The 22446-nt window shown below is 46.5% G+C and overlaps 1 protein-coding gene across 1 annotated transcript; it reads right to left on the reverse strand.

Annotated features, from left to right (window-relative positions):
- Positions 1-76: 76 nt before the first annotated feature.
- On the reverse strand, positions 77-21958 carry atp8b5b (ATPase phospholipid transporting 8B5b). The gene is made up of 28 exons (XM_056578196.1): positions 21572-21958; positions 19248-19360; positions 18936-18994; positions 18358-18471; positions 18072-18170; positions 17687-17748; positions 17331-17403; positions 16921-16991; positions 16012-16094; positions 15684-15842; positions 14965-15053; positions 14315-14508; positions 11255-11463; positions 10697-10740; positions 10387-10552; positions 9523-9711; positions 8692-8807; positions 7821-7985; positions 7364-7475; positions 7056-7161; positions 6802-6952; positions 6072-6255; positions 5332-5555; positions 4829-4912; positions 4462-4707; positions 3551-3689; positions 2664-2794; positions 77-1460 (listed from the first exon to the last, which is right to left on the reverse strand). Exons 2-28 carry the CDS (start codon positions 19300-19302, stop codon positions 1173-1175), a joined length of 3612 nt encoding a protein of 1203 aa, XP_056434171.1. The 5' UTR covers positions 19303-19360; positions 21572-21958; the 3' UTR covers positions 77-1172.
- Between the last annotated feature and the right edge of the window lie 488 nt (positions 21959-22446).

The following is a 22446-nucleotide window of genomic DNA, read 5'->3' on the forward strand; positions in this document are numbered from 1 at the left end:
CAATTCTTTCAAGACGCCAATAAGGAGCAGGTAGCTCTACGATGACTACTTAGTCAGCAGACATTGGGGTTTGAACCCAGAACCTTTTCAGCTGGGAGTCAAACGTCCTAACTAATACACTATCATACCCTTTGTGAATGTGTCTACTACACCTCTTTTCCATTGAAATGACGTAGTTTACAAACACATTAACCGCAAAGACAACCCTGACCCCATAAGGGAAGATTTATAGTCCATTTCCTCATCCACCTCCACCTCCAGATTCACCTACTTCTCATCCATACTTTAGGAGCATACTGCTTCCTCCTTACTTCTCCTCCTCCTCTTTCCCCTAGGAGCACTGTGCCACCTCCTCCTCTGTCCTCTAGGAGCACTGTGCCACCTCCTCCTCTTTCCCCTAGGACCACTGTGCCACCTCCTCCTCTGTCCTCTAGGAGCACTGTGCCACCTCCTCCTCTGTCCTCTAGGAGCACTGTGCCACCTCCTCCTCTTTCCCCTAGGACCACTGTGCCACCTCCTCCTCTGTCCTCTAGGAGCACTGTGCCACCTCCTCCTCTTTCCCCTAGGAGCACTGTGCCACTTCCTCCTCTGTCCTCTAGGCCTCTAGGAGCACTGTGCCACCTCCTCCTCTGTCCTCTAAGAGCACTGTGCCACCTCCTCCTCTGTCCCCTAGGAGCAATGTGCCACTTCCTCCTCTGTCCCCTAGGAGCACTGTGCCACCTCCTCCTCTGTCCTCTAGGAGCAATGTGCCACCTCCTCCTCTGTCCCCTAGGAGCACTGTGCCACCTCCTCCTCTGTCCTCTAGGCCTCTAGGAGCACTGTGCCACCTCCTCCTCTGTCCTCTAGGAGCAATGTGCCACCTCCTCCTCTGTCCCCTAGGAGCACTGTGCCACCTCCTCCTCTGTCCCCTAGGAGCAATGTGCCACCTCCTCCTCTGTCCCCTAGGAGCAATGTGCCACCTCCTCCTCTGTCCTCTAGGAGCAATGTGCCACCTCCTCCTCTGTCCCCTAGGAGCACTGTGCCACCTCCTCCTCTGTCCTCTAGGAGCACTGTGCCACCTCCTCCTCTGTCCTCTAGGAGCACTGTGCCACCTCCTCCTCTGTCCTCTAGGAGCACTGTGCCACCTCCTCCTCTGTCCCCTAGGAGCACTGTGCCACCTCCTCCTCTGTCCCCTAGGATTGCTGGGCGGGCTGCCCCTCCTCCGGGACCCTGTTGAGGGCAGTGATGGGGCGGTACAGCTGGGGCTGGCCCTGGGAGAGGGGGGAGTCGGACTGGGGGAAGAGGAGGGCCGTGCGGATCTTCTGCGGGCGTCTCAGGAGGAAGCGGCCGGAGGTGACCAGCTCGCCGTAGCCCTGGGCGTGGGAGAAGGCGTAGCCGGAGCGCCGGGTGCTGATACGTCTGGCCGGGGGCCGGCGAGGAGCAGGAGCCGGCAGCGCCTCCTTACGCACCTTGTGTCTCACCTGGAGGAGGAGGGAGAGGGAGGGGAGGAGATAGGAGGAGGAGGGAGAGGGAGGAGAGGAGAGAGGAGGAGGAGGGAGACGGAGGGGAGGAGAGAGGAGGAGGAGGGAGAGGGAGGAGAGGAGAGAGGAGGAGGAGGGAGACGGAGGGGAGGAGAGAGGAGGAGGGAGAGGGAGGGGAGGAGAGAGGAGGAGGAGGGAGAGGGAGGGGAGGAGAGAGGAGGAGGAGGGAGAGGGAGGGGAGGAGAGAGGAGGAGGGAGAGGGAGGGGAGGAGAGAGGAGGAGGAGGGAGAGGGAGGGGAGGAGAGAGGAGGAAGGAGAGGGAGGGGACGAGAGAGGAGGAGGAGGGAGAGGGAGGAGATGAGAGAGGGGGAGGAGGGAGAGGGAGGAGGGAAAGAGAGGGAGGTGGGAGAAGATGAGAAGGAAAATAATAAAAGAAGTTGGGTCTTTACACACTTTTGTTATAGTCAGCTAAAACATAAACCCAGCCACTTGTCCACCTACCAGCATCTTATCTAGTGTATGGTCTCCTGTATTGTACATGCATTCGTATCTTATATAAAGTACATTGTGCGAGTTTTTGTGGGGATGATGGCTGGTTTATGCAGCCTCACCTGGCGGAGTCTGATTGGACTCTGGGGTTCGGTGAGGCTGCACACCTGTTGCACATTGAGTATCAGTGTGCACAGGTTAAACCAGACACCACACACACACACACTCGGATGGCTGCGGATCACCCTTTCCATGTTCATTATCACACCTTTGCACTCCACCCATTTTTAACACCCCCACCCGGCGCCCTTTGTCTGAAGGAGCCCAAACTAAGTCACCTCAATGGAGGGTGGCATGGACATTTGCTGCATACATAGCTAGTGTATAGACATACAGCACATATCTAAAGTATAATAAACGTAGAACATATTTACAGTATAGAAAATAGTATTTATCTTGTGTATATTGCATAGTACATATCTAGAGTATAGTACATACAGTATCTAGTATATAGTACATACATATCTAGAGTAGTACATTTAGTATAAATCGAGAGCATGGTACATCACTAGTGTATAGTACATACAGTACATATCTAGAGTATAGTATGTTTAGTATATATCCAGTGTATATTACATAGTACATATCTAGAGTATAGTACATATCTAGAGTATAGTTCACATAGTGCATATCGTATGGTCCTGTAGCCTGTACCTTGTCGTTGATGGTGGGCCACAGCTGGATGAGTGTGAAGCGGTATGCGACCACGGGCAGAGCACAGAGGATGGAGGTGAGCAGGATGGTCAGCCACACGTTGGGCTGGTTCAGGGAGTTCCTCGCCGTGCCTGTCGAGGAACCGCGTCATCCCAACACGTCTCACATGCTGACATCATCTCAACTCTCAACTCATCATCTCCACCCCTCCCACATGCTCTGACATCATCTACACCCCTCCCACATGCTCTGACATCATCTCAACTCCTCCCACATGCTCTGACATCATTTCAACTCCTCCCACATGCTCTGACATCAACTCCACCCCTCCCACATGCTCTGACATCATCTACACCCCTCCCACATGCTCTGACATAATCTCAACTCCTCCCACATGCTCTGACATCATTTAAACTCCTCCCATATGCTCTGACATCATCTCAACTCCACCCATATGCTCTGACATCATCTCAACTCCACCCATATGCTCTGACATAATCTCAACTCCTCCCACATGCTCTGACATCATCTCAACTCCACCCATGTGCTCTGACATCATCTCAACTCCTCCCACATGCTCTGACATCATTTCAACTCCTCCCACATGCTCTGACATCATCTCCACCCCTCCCACTTGCTCTGACATCATCTCAACTCCTCCCACATGCTCTGAAATCATTTAAACTCCACCCATATGCTCTGACATCATCTCAACTCCACCCATATGCTCTGACATCATCTCAACTCCTCCCACATGCTCTGACATCATCTCCACCATACACTAGCTGACATTACCACCCCTTTCCTCCGCTCATATGGTACATGATTGTATTTGCGGTTGTGAGATGCTGTTCAGGGCCGTTACCAGCAGAGGGCACATCACTCACCAATGAAGGGAAAGGTGGAGGTGAAGATGTGAAACATGCCGTTGCTGTACATGGTGAAGGTGATGGCAAAGTAGGCAGACAGACTGCCCCACACAAAGAACTGATTCACCGCTGTCCAATAGTGGGTGTCCAGACACAGCTTGGACAAACACACAGATAACGGGTCACCCTCAGCTCACACCTTTCACGCAATTCTCTTTCTCTTCCAGCACATCACATATATGATCTAACCTGTATGAGACCTCACCTGTACATTATCTGCCCTTTACATACCCTACCTGCTCATTAAATCAACCTGCAAATTAACTCACTGTTCCTTACCTACCCTGTATAAGACCCCACTGTTCATTACCTCCCCTGTATATGACCTCACCTGTACATCACCTCCCCTGTACATGACCACACCTGCTCATTACCTCCCCTGTATATGACCTCACCTGTACATCACCTCCCCTGTATATGACCACACCTGCCCATCACCTCCCCTGTATATGACCTCACCTGCCGATTACCTCCCCTGTATATGACCTCACCTGCCCATTACCTCCCCTGTATTTGACCTAACCTGTTCATAACCTCCCCTGCATTTGACCTAACCTGTTCATTACCTCCCCTGTATATCACCTCACTGTTCATTACCTCCCATGTATATGACCTCACTGTTCATTACCTCCCCCAAATATGACATGACCTTGGTACGACCTTGCATTCTCACCATTGTTAAGTTAAATTTGTGGTGCCTCTATTATATTATTTACGGTAGCCATTTATCTGTTTTAGAAAGTTCTTTGTGTGTGGCGGGAGTTTCCCCGCGGTGGTGGCGATGCTGCAATGTTATGATGTGGAGGGCTTGAAATAAACAGATCCAACAAGTTGTATAGGAACAACTATTGAAATGAACCAACCCTCACCTGTATAGTGACGGCGATGAGCAGGCATGTCTGCGCCAGCAGGGCGAAGGACTGGTAGTCCACGATGTCCTTGCCGTCGTCGCGCACCGTGTCGTACATGGCGGCCCAGGGGATGAAGAAGAGGATGAGGGAGCTGTAGCAGCTGTGCATCATGCAGCGTACGAAGGCCTTCTTGCTGAAGTAGAGGTTCAGCTGCCCCGGGGAGTAGAGCTGGGGGTGCTGGGAGCTCCAGCGGTCGTTCACGTCCTGCACGCACCGTGAACCACAATCACAATCAGAATTACTTTTATTACATTATTGTACACAAGATTACAATTATTTGGCTTGGTTCCCCAACAGACACATAGCAGCAACAACACGTACGTACCTGGTCGAAGAGGCTCATTCCGAGGACTGGCAGAGCCGTGTAGACCAGGTTGTACAGAGTGATGAACCACTCGTCGTACACAGTCTGCAGGGGAGGACACACAACCACACACACACACACACACACACACACACACACACACACACACACACACACACACACACACACACACACACACACACACACACACACACACACACACACACACACACGGCTTAATTTCATTGGCTGAATGTTTGTTCAGGTTCACAAGGGCCTTCATTGGGAATTTAACTGTTTAACGTGTCCTTCGTTTCAATAAGTCATCCTTCATCATTAGAGATACAGGCCACAAAGTAGGCTCCTCCTCCTCCACAAGTTACTGCTAAAGCTAGCTACACAGGAAAACCGACTGCTCCCTGCTGCCACCTACTGGACAAAGTGTGAATGACAGCAGGTAATAAAAACGTCGGACCACAACCAGATAACCCCTTTGAATCTACTCCGTCACGCTTCACACTCACCTGCGCTGAGAAGCCGCAGAAGAAGGCGTACCAGAAGTGGACGAAGGTGAAGGTGAAGTTCTTGTAGAAGAAGTAGCGGAGGAACTTGCACATGCGCAGGTAGGACCAGCGGCCGTGCACCAGCAGGAGGCGCTGCAGGTAGCGGAACTGGGCGAAGGAGAAGTCGCTGGACAGCACAGCCTGCATGCCCTCCTGGCCGGAGATCCCCACCCCGATGTGGGCCGCTAGAGGGGGCGGAGCATATGTATCAAATCAAATCAAACTATTTATATAGCGCCTTTCATACAAAATTGCAATCCAAGGTGCTTTACAATAGAATGCAAATAAACAAAATTAAATAAAAGGGATTCAGAGAAAACTGTATTAAATAGGTATGTTTGAGGGTTTCCTTTAAAGGTGTCACAGATTGTGATGTCCTCAGCTCCTCCGGCAGTTGTGTAGGTAGGGGCGGGGCATTTAAAGAGAGAGGACATGGCACAGAGAGGAGGGTGGGGCGAGGAGAGAGAGAGGATGGGGAAACAAGAGGGCTGGGGGCGGAGTCAGGGAGAGTGAGGTTTGTTTAGAATTTAATATGTTTAACGTGCACTTAGATATGGGATTTTCTTACTTTAAAAAAAGTCGCACAAGAAATTATCAAAATTTGGTCGACATGTAAATAAAAAGGCTCCTCCGTTGGGTGAATGTATCCAAACCCTCCCTCATGCGATCACATAAGGTGGCGGGCTTCCCCCCAGTCTCACCCTTGATCATGCTGACGTCGTTGGCTCCGTCGCCGATGGCCAGCGTGACGGCCTGCTTGTAGTGCTTCACCAGCTCCACCACCTGGGCCTTCTGCAGCGGCGTGACCCGGCAGCAGATCACCGTCTGGCACATGCACGCCGTCCGCAGCAGCTCCAGCTCCAGGTCCTTCTCCAGGGCGTATGCCTTGGGAGGGGAATTGTGGGTACTGACGTTTACAAAACCGGAAATGGAATGTAGTCACGTCTCAACTAGTGCCTCCCATTCACACCGACAGTGGTGTCAGCCGTGTGAGGCAACAACCAAATGCCAGGAGCAGTTGAAGTTAGGGGACACCTCACCTCAACACACCCGGGAACGAACCAACTACAGGAACTGTTTGAGGGACTGCCACTCCCAGAGTTTAATGGTTGATTTAGACATGTTGGCTGACCACTGAGAGCATTATGTTCGCAATTGTGTTTTATTTTAAAGTTTATAGCTTTGCTTTAGGGATTTCTTTCCGCTTTAGTGCACTATGGGGTGAAATGGACCTAAGAAAATAAATGGCCTTGCCTTTGATTAGATGCATAGGCAGATGTTTAAAGATGAGTGTAAAAGAATGAGAGAAAGATGCCAAGATCAAAAGAGGATTAGCCAAAAGATTGTAGAACACAACACATGAATAGTTAATTTAGCTTCCTAGCAGTGAGCGACATCCCGGTAGCTTGATTTTACAAGCTGCCCACGTACCAGGCTGTGTCCGTTGATGACCAGCGCGTACTCTCCGTTCACAGCCTCATCCTCCACCTTCCTGGTCTTCTGGCGCCAGAACAGGCCGGCCCGGGCCTCAACCACCACGGGCTTATCAGGAGCGTCTGGGCACATCGTCCTCCGGGCCTTCCTGCAACACAGGAGGACAGGGGAGTCAGTCAGTCAGTCATGCCGAGTAGCATAGGGAGTCCTGTTGGGTTGTCATCCTGGTTCCTCTCCTCGGTCCTACTTACTCCAGCTCTTCTCGTACACCCTCCGCCGTGTTGGCCGCGACGATGAACACCTCCGTCATGTCCTCCCGCAGCATGTTGCAGGCGTAGCCGATGTTTTCCGCCGTCTCTGTAGCAACACACACACACATGCTGAGACCAGAGCCTTCCGGAACCTCCCAGAACCTCAATCATACCAGATGGCCCGGTGCCTCCTTCTGTTTGAGGGAGTTTGCCGGGGTTTGCTTGGGAACTGCGACTGTTGGCATGTTTGGCGATTAAAACATTCCAATAATGTACGTAATGAATTATCGCCATTCTCTTTTCCCCACCTTGTTTGTCCCCTGTCAGCACCCATATCTTGATGTCGGCTTTAGCCAGCTGCTCGATGGTCTGTGGGACGCCATCTTGGAGCTTGTCCTCCACCGCGGTCGCTCCAAGTAGCTGGAACCACAACACACACTGGAGTCAGAAACAACGGCTCTACCTTTAAGTGTACACTGTTAAAGCCTGTGTAGCCACTTCACAGTACAATTGCTTCCCAAAAACCAAAAGAAAAAGATATTTATATGAGTACATTTTAAACTTAAAGCTGTGATCAAAACGGTTGCCGGACAATGTAGCTGTCTTTCTTATTCTCTGCCAGATTCAGTTTAAAAATGATGTTTCAAACCCAGGGTGTCTCGAACCCAGAACATTTCAGCTTCAAAATACATTAACCGACGGCGAAACTATCCTGCTTAATAACGATGTAATCAAACAGAAGTAAAACAAAGTGAGTGAGCGGACCATGAGGTCTTTCTCTATCTCCTCGTACAGCTCGTCCAGCCGCTCCTCCTTGCCATCCATGGCGATGTTGGCCTCATGGTGGCGCCGCCTCCAGTCCTCCATGTAGTCGTCGTCCAGGTCCTTGTAGGCCAGGGCCAGTGTGCGGAGGCCGTCCCCCGCATACTCCTGGACACACAAACAAGACAGTGTTCAGGAAACATTGAACCCAGGGAAGATTTTGTACCTCCACAGTAAATAGGCTGGTTATTCAGTATACAGGTGCATCTCAATGGATTAGGATATTGTGGAAAAGTTTATCATTTCAATAAATACATTTAAAAAGTAAAACTCCCAAGTGAAATGTTTACATTTTACAGAATTTTGTGTTTTCATGAGCTGTAAGCCACGATCATCAAGATTAATACAAATAAAGGCTTGAAATATTAACTTTTGGGTGTTGAGAATCTGTTTTACATATGAGTTTTACTTTTTAAATTGAATTATGAAATTAATTAACTTTCCACAATATTCTAATTTATTGAGATGCACCTGTAAATATTCACAGTAAATATTGATTCTGATAATGTTAAAGCATGTATAATTATTTTTTTAATTCACAGAAGGGAATAGAATATTATCTATAATATATATGTAGAGATTGTATATATATCGATATATAGCTCTCTATAGATTGAGTATATACATAAGAATGCTTAATTTAGCGTGAACTTCTGCAACATACTGTACTTTACTTAAAATATTTGAATGATAAAGCAAGGACTGATAAATAGAGAAAAAGTAGAGAAAAAGTCCTCAGACATTCAGTCCTTCTTTGGATTCTCTAAGTACATAACGATGCCCAATTCACCGATCCTGTGGTACTCATACTCACATTGAGATGGCTGGTGGTGATGTCCTTCAGCTTCAAACACGAAGGGTGGAGCCTCTCGTACACGATGGTGTCAGCCCCCTTACAGAACAGGATGAGCTTCCCCTTGGGGCTACGCACTGGTGACCACACACACACACACACACACACCACACACACACACACACACACACACACACACACACACACACACACACACACACACACACACACACACACACACACACACACACACAACCACACACACACACACACACACACACACACACACACAGAGGTTAGAGCAGCATTCATATTAATGCTATCAGCTGTATAGGGGGATTATTTGTTTATCAACACGGCGGATGCGCAAGCAGAATGATGGCAAAAGGAAAATTTGTTTGACCGGTTGCCATGGTTATCTCTGTGTGATTCATTTGCAGTTGCGGTGTTAATTAGCGATTTTGTCAGCTTACTGTTACATTAAACTGTAATAAGAAAACTCGGTTATATGCTATAGACCCTGTCATCCCCTGACCCAGTGTCTGTGGTATAATGGCTGGGGTCTATAGACCCTAGAGTCTAGGGTCCCTAGAGTCTAGGGTCTATAGACCCTCCTCGTCCTTGTCTCACATGTGGTCCTGTCTCACCTATCTCCCTCCTCCTCCTGTCTTACATGTGGTTCTGTCTCACTTATCTCCTGTCTTACATGTGGTCCTGTCTCACCTATCTCCCTCTTCCTCCTGTCTTACATGTGGTCCTGTCTCGCCTATCTCCCTCCTCCTCCTGTCTTACATGTGGTTCTGTCTCACCTGTCTCCCTCCTCCTCCTGTCTAACATGTGGTCCTGTCTCACCTATCACGGACATCCTCTTGCGGACGTTGTTGAAGTCCAGCACGGCCAGGAGGTCGTAGGTCACCTCCTGGCCCATCTCCATGATGCGGATGGACTCGGGGGTTCGGGATCGGAACACGAAGCCGAAGTTCCTGGCGGCCGTGACCAGGGCGCCCTCATCTGGGGACTGGGCCTGGTAGTACAGCTCCCCTGGAACACACACGCACCGTGGGTGAGGAGGGGGGACAACAACCTCCTCCTCCTGCTGTTGGTGGTCGGGGAGAGACGGGGGCATCCTGGTATGTATAGGTGCATCTCAATGAATTAGAATATTGTAGAAAAGTTAATTAATTTCAATAACTCAACTTAAAAAGTGAAACTCATACTGTATATTCATTCATGAAAACCGTTTTCATGAGCTGATTAATCATCAAGTTTAATAACGATTAAGGCTTGAAATATTTCACTTTTGGTGTAATAAATCTATATAATATATCAGTATTACTTTTTTTAAATTGAAATATTGAAATGAAGCTTTTCCACAGTATTCTAATTCATTGAGATGCACCTGTATTTTTAATTTTAATTGTATAGGATATCATGTCCATCATGTCAAATGTAATTATTAATTAATTGACATGGCACTTTGCACCTTTAGGAGAAAGCCCTGGCACGGTCACCTCGTGCACATATGTTGATGAGGGCATCTGATTTACTTTGGTCTCAGGACCCATCAAATCAATAAAGTTTCTCCTGTTCATTCTTGAAACCCGCTAATTATCAACACAGCAGACCAAACAGCAGCAGACTGTATATACAATGCTAATGCTAACGGCAGCCCTCTCTGGAGCAATCCCGGGGGGGGGCACCAGAGAGGGTCCTCACCCTCGGTCTTCTCCTCGGGCATGACGGTGTGGCAGAGCGCCAGCAGGCGGAAGAAGTGCTGGGCGGCGAGGTCCCCCTCCCTCACCAGCTCCACCAGGCTGGGGTCGTGGAACACAAACTTGGGGTCGGCCAGCTCGTTCCAGGTGAAGTCCACCGTCTGGGTTTTCTGCAGTCACCAGAAGACCACTCGGTTCAGTTCAGTTCAGTAGTTTATTTTTCCCGCAAGTTTTAACGCTACTATACTTTAACACAAACACTGCAACTGCAGTTCACGATGTTGGAATGAATGGCGAAGAATTGTACAGCTTACGTCCGTAATTTCAACTCGTTGTCCCGTAAAGTCAACCACCTCCCCTGGGGAAATAGAAAAAAAACTATTTAAACATCAATTCATTAAGATTCAACCCAAAAGTATATATTTCTTTCTAATTCAAAAAAAAGTGCAAAATATGCTGTAACTTCAACAAAATGAATGAAGTTTCTACCTATACCTCCAAATGTGTGTTTTCAACTAAATTGGACAATATTTTTGGTATATTCTCCCAAAAAATTTATAAATATTGATATGATTGAATGGATACCCTAAAACCCAATATTCGATTTACATCTACATTTTGGGGATATTGCTGATGCTTTTATCCAAAGCATCTTACAACGATTCATTCACACATTGACGGTAGACTCAACCATGCAGGGCGACAGCCAGCTCGTCGGGAGCAGTCAGGGTGAGGCGTCCCCCCGACACTTAGTTAGTAGGAGCTGGGGATCGAACTTGCAACCTTCCGGTTAGAAGTGAACCCGCTCTACCTCCTGAGCTAATGCCGACCTATTCCCGCATGAGGCGGGAGACTTCCCCCGATGCTCCTACCGTAGGACTTCCCGTTGATAGAGCACTTGTTGAAGGTCATGATGTTCTGGGTGAGGGTCCCGGTCTTGTCACTGAAGATGTACTTGATCTGGCCCAGCTCCTCGTTCAGTGTGGTGGTCCGGGCCTGTGCCGGGGTGTCGCTCTTGGGGTAGTACATCTTCCTGTCCCAGTCGATGTAGAAGCTGTTGCCCAGACGGATGATCTCCACACTGAGGTGGGACACCCACACACACACAAATCAATCGTTAAAATTAATGATTATTAATAAGGAAAATAATGACGATGATATCTTTAGATCAGATTTTTTATATAGCATCTTTCAGACAGAGAATGCCGCTGCATTCATCAGCATAAAAGTGCTGTACAATTCAGCGCAAAACCCGTAGACTCTAGACGTCTAAAGCATTAGCAAAGTACGACACACTGCAGTGCAAAATAAAGAAAAAGGAAGATCAAAATCTAAACCATAATTGATCAATACATAAATTCAGCAAAGAGTAATAGTAATTGAAAGCTATTCATTGTTCTTATAAAATGAAAATTAACAGCTTAATCAAAGAGTTTTAACTTGGGGCTACAGATGTTTACTGAGCTCCCCTGATTTCTTGAGGTAAGCTACTCGACAGTTTAGGGGAATAATTGATAAAGGCAGCAGCGCCAATATTGTTGTCCGACACCTAAGTTCTCTTTAGGGTGTACAGTTTGTCAGTGAGTCAGTTATGGAGGCTTGATCAGTTCTTCAGCATGAGCATACAACTGAGTTAAAACTGGCTGTACCTTGGCGATCTTACCGAAATCAAACAAGGTTGTTTTGGTCACCTTGCTAATGTGGGGCCCAAATCAAATCTGAGTCCAAGAAATCAAGGGAGTCCCTATTGTTTTGAAGCCCAACTCAATGTTTTCAATGATTCAATTATCTCAATGATTTCAATGTTATCCTCATTAAGCTTTATGAAGTTATTGCTAATCCATTTATTGACAGTAGCATTAGTATAATTTGGTTCAACAGAGATGTATGTTTGGATTATCACCCCAATAGCTATTTTAGTTTACAGTGGTGATAATGTAACCAAGAAGTTATTATAGTTATTATTATGTTATAGCTTATTCACTGAGAATAGTAAAGGACTAAGACAACTTCCTTGTGCAACACCAAAACATATATGAGGCTCTCCAGACTGACTGAGAAAGTTCTCCCTATAATATATTTAAAGGACATATATTACATTATGATTCCTTAGGACGCAGTCAGAGAGACCAACTCAATGTGGAAGACGATGAGGAACTTGTGATAAATCTGTCTTATGCTGCACTTAACTCCCAGAGAACCAGACCTTATTAGTGTCAGGGTTTAGTCTGGCGTCACAAAGAGCAGTAAGTGAAGTTACATTTTTATCTGTGACCAATTACCAATGCAGTGATTTTTAATGTCAGAAAATTCTAAATCACTTCAAAGCCATGTGAGGATTGTGGTGTTTGGCTGGTTGAGGCCTTCTCATCTGACCTAAGTCAGGCTGATTAGAATCTGGGTGAGGCTGCACACCCACACACACGGACCACCTGCTCTGCTGGTTACCTTTTGCCAACTAGCCAATAATGGCGTTACATCATCTCCCTGTTGTGCTTTGTGTCGGAAGAGCCCAGCAAAGCCAATTAGATGGCGTGTGGCAAGATCTACTTCCACTCTCAAGACACCTCCCCAAGCCATTGAAACAGCCTGCGGCCTCCCCAGTCTCAATGAAGCATTGGTCTGTCTGCTGCCATGCCGTCTATCGAGGCAGCCTCCTGTGGAGGCTGTATTTTTGTATGAAGTTAGCAGTAAAATAGTCTGGATCGAGACAGCCTTCAAAGGCAACATAATGAGTCACTACATCATGGTGTCGCAAAAACACAGAAAGTCCTGTCAAAATCAGTTGTAGCAAAATGTAGCAGCAAAAGCAGAAGCAAGCTTCTTATTTGATATAACTTAGATTTTTACAAGAATACTGTTTTTTTTTTTTTCTTCTTAGTTTGAGCAGGTGCAGGGGATTGTGGGACATCTTGACAAACCAAGGATATGTTCACTCTGCCTCAAAACCTGCCTCGTTGGAGGAACCTCGGAAGGCAGCTTATGTTGTAAACATTAGAGTGAGCCATGAGTCAACCTCTCCCTAATGCTGCCTATTCAGGCAGCATTTTAATCGTTTGGGACACAGATGTGTGTTCGTTGACGGGTTGAAGCCGCCTCACCTGGCCTGAGTCAGGCTGATTAGACTCTGGGGCTGAGTGAGGCTGCACACCTGTGGTGCATTGGATAATCAAGACACAGACGCACACACACATGAGAGGAGAGTTCTCCTCTGAACATCTGTGTCATGTCAGCATGTAGCATGTTCCCCCTGCTCTGCGGGTTACCTTTTGCCAACTTGCAATCAACTGGTGTTACAACGTCTACCTTTGTTCTGCGTGTCAGAGGAGCCCAGCAGAGCCACTTATTGGGTGTGGCTGGCAGGGTCTAGTGCTACACTTAGGTCCAACAATATACGCTTTGAACCAAATATTTAACTAGCATAAATGGACTCCTGTGTAGTCCAGAGTGTCGTGTCATCCAAAGCATCTCTTTTAAACTCCATAGAAGAAACCTGGTTTCAAGAAGTTATCTTTTGTAAAAGTTGATAACAGATCCAGCATCTAATAGAGGCAACTTTGTGAGGAGGCATGACATTTGCCATCGTTGTCCGTGTCGCACGCTACCTCAGTGATCGTTTTTGCCCTAAAAAATAACTGAAACCTCAGCTAAAACAATGCTGGTTGTTGCAAACCAATACTTTGTTAAGCGGTAGTAGAAATAGAGAAAAGAAAAATACAAAATTAAAGAAAGATAGAAATGAAGTAGAGAGCGTCCAACCCCAACCTCAGTCAATGAGCACAGAGTGAAATATTTTCAACCTTCGATCAACGGTTTAATGGAAAATTTCACGACCAGTTACTATTCTAAGAACCACACAAATGACAAGACTGACAACACTAATTAGTATAAAGTAATCATATTGTCCACCACCAGGGGGCTTCTGAACCAACCTGACGTAGAGCGAGATGGGCACCACAGTGTTCAGGATGATGACGTAGGACCAGAAGGTCAGGAAGGCGGAGAATCCGGCGTTGACGCCCTTCGGGCGCGGGAGGAAGGCGATGAACACAGAGCCCTCTCTCACCTCCCAGATAGCGTTACCCACCGCCAGGATGCTGCACATCACGGCCAGAAAGCCAAAGATCTGGAGGGAGAAGGGCACTCCAACTTTATTGATGCATCAAAAGCCCTCAGTGCATTATTTAATAAAAGATAATTGTCAATGGACTGCATTTATACAGCGCTTTGCTAACCAGTGGCCAATCAAAGCGCCTTACAATCATTGCCTAACATTCACCCATTCATGCACAGACGGTGGAGTCCACCATGCAACAGCCAGCTCATCAGGAGCAGTCGGGGTGAGGTGTCTCGGCTCCCGGCTCCTCCTAGCTAGGAGGAGCCGGGGATCGAACTAGCAACCCTTCCAGTTACCAGCCAACCGGCTCTACCTCCTGAGCCACATGCCGGCCTGTAACTACAGCGGACGTGTGTGTGTGTGTGTGTGTGTGTGTGTGTGTGTGTGTGTGTGTGTGTGTGTGTGTGTGTGTGTGTGTGTGTGTGTGTGTGTGTGTGTGTGTGTGTGTGTGTGTGTGTGACCTACACACAGAACCAGCACGTTCATGAGGCCGTCGATGCTGGTCCGTTTGAACACCGTCTTCCCAGAGTTCTGCATCAGCTTGGTATCCGGACCTGAGGACAGGAAACATGGACAGAAAATGAAGTCATCTCAATATTTTAATGGATTATTTATGGGTTCAAAATCCCGGAAAAGTTGGACCATTGACGTCGTTAATGATCGGTCAAACTGTTTTGCAGTAACCGATGGGATGTTGCATGCTGGGTATTTTCACAACCCACGTACGATCAGAAGCTACTCTCTCATTTGAAAAAGTAAAAAAAGTACCTAAGATGTTATAATAACATTTTATAAGAACTGTGACAGTTTGTTAAATGTATGAGATGTAATTTCTCCCGCTAGCGATCTGTCAGGTTAAACTGACGTAAAATAGACTGATATGTAATTATCATATCGATAAGTTTGATCTCTACTGGCATGTTTACCAGTAGAGATCGTGTTTAGTGAGTGAGCAAGCCTTTGACATGCAACCTCTTCAAACATAACAGACCGCTAACTTCAATCTACAGATTTACTGATTTCTCTGGGTTTGAACATTGTTCGAAACATTTGGAATACTATAAGTACACAACTCAACAAAATACATAACATAATCCTTTTTAGATGTTACTTATCCTACCGTTATCAGTAGCAGTTATTTTATACGCAGTACCACCAGCGCCCTGCAGGGGTCAGTGTTTTACCTCCGAAGACTACGAGGCCAAAGCACCATTCGGTGTTCCTGAGTGTGCAGCCTCTCAGCAGCACCTTGTCGTTGTCCAGCGCGTATGTCTGCCCGTTCACAGTCAGCGTGCCCTTGAACTTGTCCAGGCGGTTGTTGGGGGGCTCACAGCGTACCTCCCCTGTGGGGAACACACATTTCAAATTAAAAGTCCTCCAAAAAAGTAAATTTGACTGACAAATCTATTCATATTAAAGCAGGGAAATGGTACACGCTTTATTACACACCACTTAGTAGCAACAACTTTATTTAATGACCATTTACAGTTGGTGTGTGTGTGCGTGTGTCACCTTTGAAGCTTCCAAGCCCGGGGATGCTGTCGCCGATATCTCCTGTCACCGTAAGGGCCTGTTTCACCTTCAGGTTGGTCTCCCTAGACACACACACACACACACACACACAAGACACAAGACAGAAAGTTCAGATCCCGGCATTATATTACCTGCTATAAAAGTGTAACTGAACCCACTGTTTTAGCTCCAATTCGAACACTATGAGATTTAAAAAAAGCATTGTGATACTTCTTTTAATTTCATTTGTATATATAAATGAAGTATCATCCGTTAGGCATTTACCACTAGATTGACAAAAACTTGCTTTTGCAAGCTGATGTTGAGCTTAAGTGCAGGGCTCATGGATAATTTTGGAACTTACCCACAAAGGAAAAGTGTCCAACCATGAGGACGAATGCTACCTCCTTGACTGCATTATTGGCTCCACTTATTTATGCCAGTCAGCCTTTTCCCACATGAAGATTATTAAGTCTGTGAGTCAGTGTATGCCATATGAAATGTGCAGCACAAATAAACTTGACTTGACTAAGTGCAAATACCATTCAACTATGACTGATGGTAATTTGAAAGCCTTCTTGAGAACAACTACCAGCAGCTACTGTCCGGACGATGCAACCCTGGCTGACTCCATTCTGTGCAAGTCATCTGAGCATGCACTCAGTTTATATAAATAAATAGATGTTGAGCATTTCTTTATGCAGGTAGATCATTTTGAAAGTAGCTTGCAAGCCCAAAAAGTGTGGGTATCCCTGCTTTGAAGGATGGTCTTATTTTAGTACCAGGGACGACATGTCTGGGGGTCATACATCCATATCAAAACAAGTAGACCTTCCACTGCACATTTAAGTCCTCCAGCATCCCAAAAACCACTAGAATAAACAAGTAGAATAAAAAGTGATGCCATACCCGTCCAGCTCAGCCGTTTCTATGTAGACCAGGTTCAGAGGCTCGCTGGAGGTCAACAGCAGCAGATCAGCCTGGGATAGACATTCAGAGAGACTGGTGGTCAGACAGAACCACAGACAGACAGCCACAGACAGACAGACCCAGAACGACAGCCAGACGGACGGACCCCGAAAGACAGCCAGACAGATGGAAAGACAGACAGACAGCCATAAAGCGACAGACAGACAGAGACAGACAGACAGACATGCATCCAATGACCGACAGACGCACAAACACAGACAGACAGACGGCCAGATAGACTCACAGACGGCCAGACAGATGCACAGTGACAGACAGATGAACAGACAGACTTAGAGTGACAAATACATGAGCACACGGACATACAGACAGACAGAGAGATCCGTACTCACCGTAACAAACTGGTTGTTCTCCAGTTTGATGACGTCTCCAACCTGAACATTCATCCACTTCTCACTCCGTAGTCTGGGAGGAGAAGACATGCAAGAAGCATGTTTAAAAAGGAAGAAAGACATAACACACACACACACACACACACACACACACACACACACACACACACACACACACACACACACACACACACACACACACATACAGATAGACACAAACATACAAACACACACACGCACACACACACACAAACAACCGCATAGAGACGCATGCGCAAGCAGTATGTTTTGAATATTTTCACTCCAGTGAACTTTAGACTTCCAGGGATTTGGAGACTTTGAAAATGGGGACTCACTCTCCATCGATGAGGACGTCCACGCGACGGTTGTTCACCTGCTTGTCGCTTCTGTGCCGGTTCTGATTTGTCGGGAAAATTACCAGGTGCAGTCATGAATTCATCGTTCACCCAACCATAAACCAAAGACTATTCGCTTTGATCAATTAAGCGGAAGTTTGCCTCTAAGCGATGGTGTCAATGAAATTACAAGTACCAATACAAGCAGTACTTTCTGTTATCTACCTTATCTGTACCTTAATTGACAAGGATCACCATAATAATAATAATAGTAAAAGATACATTTTATACATCAACTTATGAATACATCAAGTAACATAACAAGTGTTTATTATCATCGTGATCATCATGATGGCGATAATAAATAGTATCTGCCGTCTCTTACGATGTCATCGCTGGCGTCTTTGACGGCAGTCATGGTGAGTACCAGAAGGAGAGGAACCACCGTGGTGAACCAGGATAGGGACGAGATCTCAGGGATTAACTGGGGACCAACACACACACACACACACACACACACACACACACACACACACACACACACACACACACACACACACACACACACACACACACACACACACACACACACACACAGGTAGGTAGGTAGGCAGGCAGGCAGGTTGATGGACAGGTATCTAGGTAGGTAGCTAGGTGGTGTGGAAACATACCTGCAGTATCAACAAGACCAGGAAGTAGGCGTTGGCCAGCCTCTGGAACTGTTCGAAGAGGTTGAGCGGTAGGAAGCTGAAGACATTGTACTTAGAGGTCCTGATGGCATTGTCCTGGGAAAGAAGAACAGAGTGCATGTTTAAAGAGACATGTACACGCTGTAGTGCACGCACAAACATACATGTACACGCGCTGTAGTGCACGTACATGTGTGCTACATGGAACACGGGCCATTCAATTCAGCGCAGTGATTCATGTTTCTGCTTGGTATTAAGCAAACTATATACATGGGCAAGATAAACAGACGGAGAGAAAGATGGCTAAAAGAACCGTATATGTAGACCCTAAGCTGAATGAGCTGAGCATACACAACACAATGTTCAATAACTGAAGACACACGGTGGTGCCATGAGGGTTTGCTGATCGCGCCAACTAATAAAGAAACATTGCAATACGGACCAGGAAGTAGAGATAGTGGCCAGTGAGGGGAGGCGAGATGGGGGAGGAGGCGACAGTTGGTTCATCTCAGAAAGAAAGGTTTATATTGGTTATGGTTGGTTATAGATTGTCCACTCACAGCGTACTGATAGGGGAGGTTCAGAGGTCGGTTGTTGGCATGGATGTACCGCTCTTCCTCTTGAACAGGAAGTGACATCATGAATAAGGAAACAATGTGAGGATACAAATCAATGACTACAGCTACAAATCAATGACTACAATACTTCTAATTATAATAATAATACAGTTAATAATAGGAACACTTTACTACTAATACTTATGCCAATAATACAATAAATATATTAACAGCAATAGTATAATCACATGCTATAATTCTACTATGCTAATAATATACACACAAACACACACACACACGGAGGGAGCTTCTTACCTTTTTCCCTTTTTTTCCCACACAGGGACTCAAAGTATGTCAACAACGAACCCATGGTCAGATCAGTGATGTCATACTACACCAAGACAGAGAGCAGTGATGTCCTACTACACCTAGACAGAGAGCAGTGATGTCATACCACACTTAGACAGAGAGCAGTGATGTCATACTACACCTAGACAGAGAGAAGTGATGTCATACTACACCTAGACAGAGAGAAGTGATGTCAAACTACACATACACAGAGAACAGTGATGTCATACTACACATACACAGAGAACAGTGATGTCATACTACACATACACAGAGAACAGTGATGTCATACTACACATACACAGAGAACAGTGATGTCATACTACACATACACAGAGAACAGTGATGTCCGGGAGTTTCCGGGAGGTCGGAGGTTCGGAGCATAAGCTCGGAGGAAAGTGCTTTGAACACTCTGTTGGGTCTGAGTTCAAAGTTTTGTGTGGAAATAAAGCAACCCAAATCCTCCGAGATCACGTCACAACAATTGCTGCCCATTTCATTGATAGACTAAAGTGAACTTGCAGCAAGCACTAAGAGGCGAACTTAACATCCATTCTAACGTTTGCATTACGATATAGCTTACAATTATAAACATCAACTGATAAATTTTTCGCTCATGGTCAACCATCGCAAGCAGTTCTAATAACTGTTCATCTGATTCGGCAAAGAAGCGCAAAGAGGTTCCTGCGGGCATCCATACTTGTTGCTATGAAGTCTAGTCTCACTCACAAACCGGTTTTATGTAATAGCCTAAGAACTTCTGAGAGGCGTTTCCTGAACACTTTGTTTCGGAAGTGAAGGTGTACGTAAAGACACGCAAGAGCTTCCGAACCTCCGAGCTGTTTTGAAAGCGGCAAGAGAGCAGGGACGTCAAGATGTCACCTCACTTCAACAGATGGGTGGACCAAAATGGCGGGTAGGTAGGCATGAATAGCGAGATAGATTGACACACAGATAGATAAAGAGCTGCAGAGAGACATACAGCAAGGTAGGTAGATAGATCGATAGATATAGATGTAGCTAGGTAGGTAGATAGATCGTTAGATAGATATAGAGGTAGCTAGGTAGGTAGATAGAATGATACATAGATATAGACATAGTGAGGTAGGTAGATCGATAGGTAGGTGGTTCAATATAGAAGTATGTGAATCAGTAGAGAGATATTTTGTGAAGAACTTCGTACTACCTATCCCAGAAAAGTTGAATCTAAACGACGTTTGAATCGTAATGAACCCATGACTTCCTTGTACATTTATAAATATATAGAGCTTATATGGCTTGGATATCATGAGATGGCGGCCACTCCCTCTCTTCTTCAACCTTTAGTACCTTCAGAGCACCTGCCTGTAGATAAGCCAGCCGTCCAAGGTGAGGCAGAATCCGTCCAGAATCATAGAGCTGCTCCTATGGCTTCATACACTCAAAGTCACGGCTATCATCTGATCTGATCTGATCTATACTTCAGTCTACATACTCTTTACTAACTCAGAGTCACAGCTATCATCTGACCGGATCTAAACTTCAGTCTGCATACTCTTTCTCGCTGGGTTGAACAAAAAAATTTATATATTTTATAATATACGTAAACATTTGATAAATGCTGCCATTCACGTCAGTTTAATCTGGATCGGTAGAATCATTCGATGGAATCACTTCATCGTTCACACTGAATGTCCAAATACATGAAAGACACCCCCATGTCGGTCACAACTTATTTAAACAACCACAAGATTGAAAGCCTCCAGAACTTTATATATGAAAACAATTTAGCTTAAATGATTGAGGCTGAAGTTGCAGTGAACTATCTGTGAAAATTTATGCTCCTAATACAACAGAGAGAAACTTATAATGTATCCAAACATCTGCACTTAAATGCTGTATTTTATTCTCTATATATATATATATATATATATATATATATATACACACACACACACACACACACACACACACATAAATTATGCCTGGCCCAGTGATATGAAAAGGTTATTTATAGTTTAATAACGATTCAGTTTCAACCACAAACCCATTCATATCCTCAAGCCACATCACATCACTGCAGAGGTCCACCATAACCACAGCCATGGCCATATTTCCTCAAGTCAAGTCACAGGTTTCCCTCTCTTCCTTATCTCATCAGATCAGCTCCAAGTTCATGTGTCCAGTAGGAGTCGACCTAGTGACCAGACCCTGGTGCTGTGATCCCACCCCTGTGCCCGGTCCCTCCGGTCAGGTGCCCCGGTGGAGGTGGAGGTGGAGGTGTGCGGTCGGGTAAATGACGAGACACGTACCTGGGGAGGAATTCTGGTTTCCCGGAGTCCTTCAGGAGCCGTGGAGGAGCGTTGGGACGGAGGCTTAGGACACAAGGGAAGGGGAATTACAAACACACACGGTCGGACGCACTCACCAACACACACACACACAAACGTCATAAAAGCAGGAACCGACGGAAGTAAAGCACAACCGCTCCCTCCCTCCCTCTTGGATAAGGGGCGATCGAGGAGCGCGAAGGCACGTCTTTCTCTCTCTCTCTTTACAACAACAGGTGCTCACACACTGACCCCGCCCCCTCGCCCAGGTAGGGGATCCACAGGTGGGTTACAGAGAGAGAGAGAGAACGAAAGGGGAGGGGGGAGTATATATAGAGAGTGAGAGACTGAATGAGAGAAAGACAGAGACAGAGAGGTGTGTGTGTGTGTGTGTGTGTGTGTGTGTCCACCACCGTACCACCGGTGTAGCGCGGGCTATTTCTCCTCATGCATCCAATCAGCGCCTGAGCAAACAGAACAAGCGATCTTTGGACTCTCCAACTGGAGGGAGGGAGGGGGGGGCAGTTTAACAACAATACGATAGGGGTAGGAGGAAGGTGAAGGACTCCAGCCAACCAGAGAGCCTGGCCATGTGTGTGTGTGTGTGTGTGTGGGGGGGGGGGGGGGTCTCAGCCAGGTATATATACCACGCCCTTGGCATTGCATGCATGTGTCCAGCACCAGGAAATACCTGGAGCCAGGTCACCAGGTCCTCTCGACCGCAGGTTCGATCCTACACTTACTCTACTCCTTTGGTCACCTGTTTCACAAATCAATAATTCATCAATCATTTCCCAGCTCTTCATGGGTGTCGACGGGGTGGATGCTTATGTACATCCCCAACCTTTCAGAAATGG

Source organism: Gadus chalcogrammus, chromosome 19, assembly GCF_026213295.1.
Source record: "Gadus chalcogrammus isolate NIFS_2021 chromosome 19, NIFS_Gcha_1.0, whole genome shotgun sequence".
NCBI lineage: Eukaryota > Metazoa > Chordata > Actinopteri > Gadiformes > Gadidae > Gadus > Gadus chalcogrammus.

Coding starts and splice junctions, on each gene's coding strand:
- atp8b5b (XM_056578196.1), bottom strand. CDS start 19,302: ATGGGTTCGTTGTTGACATACTTTGAGTCCCTGTGTGGGAAAAAAAGG. Junction 7,162..7,363: donor GCTGACAGGGGACAAACAAG/GTGGGGAAAAGA, acceptor GTGTTGCTACAG/AGACGGCGGAAAACATCGGC. Junction 4,708..4,828: donor GAATGAGCCTCTTCGACCAG/GTACGTACGTGT, acceptor CGGTGCGTGCAG/GACGTGAACGACCGCTGGAG.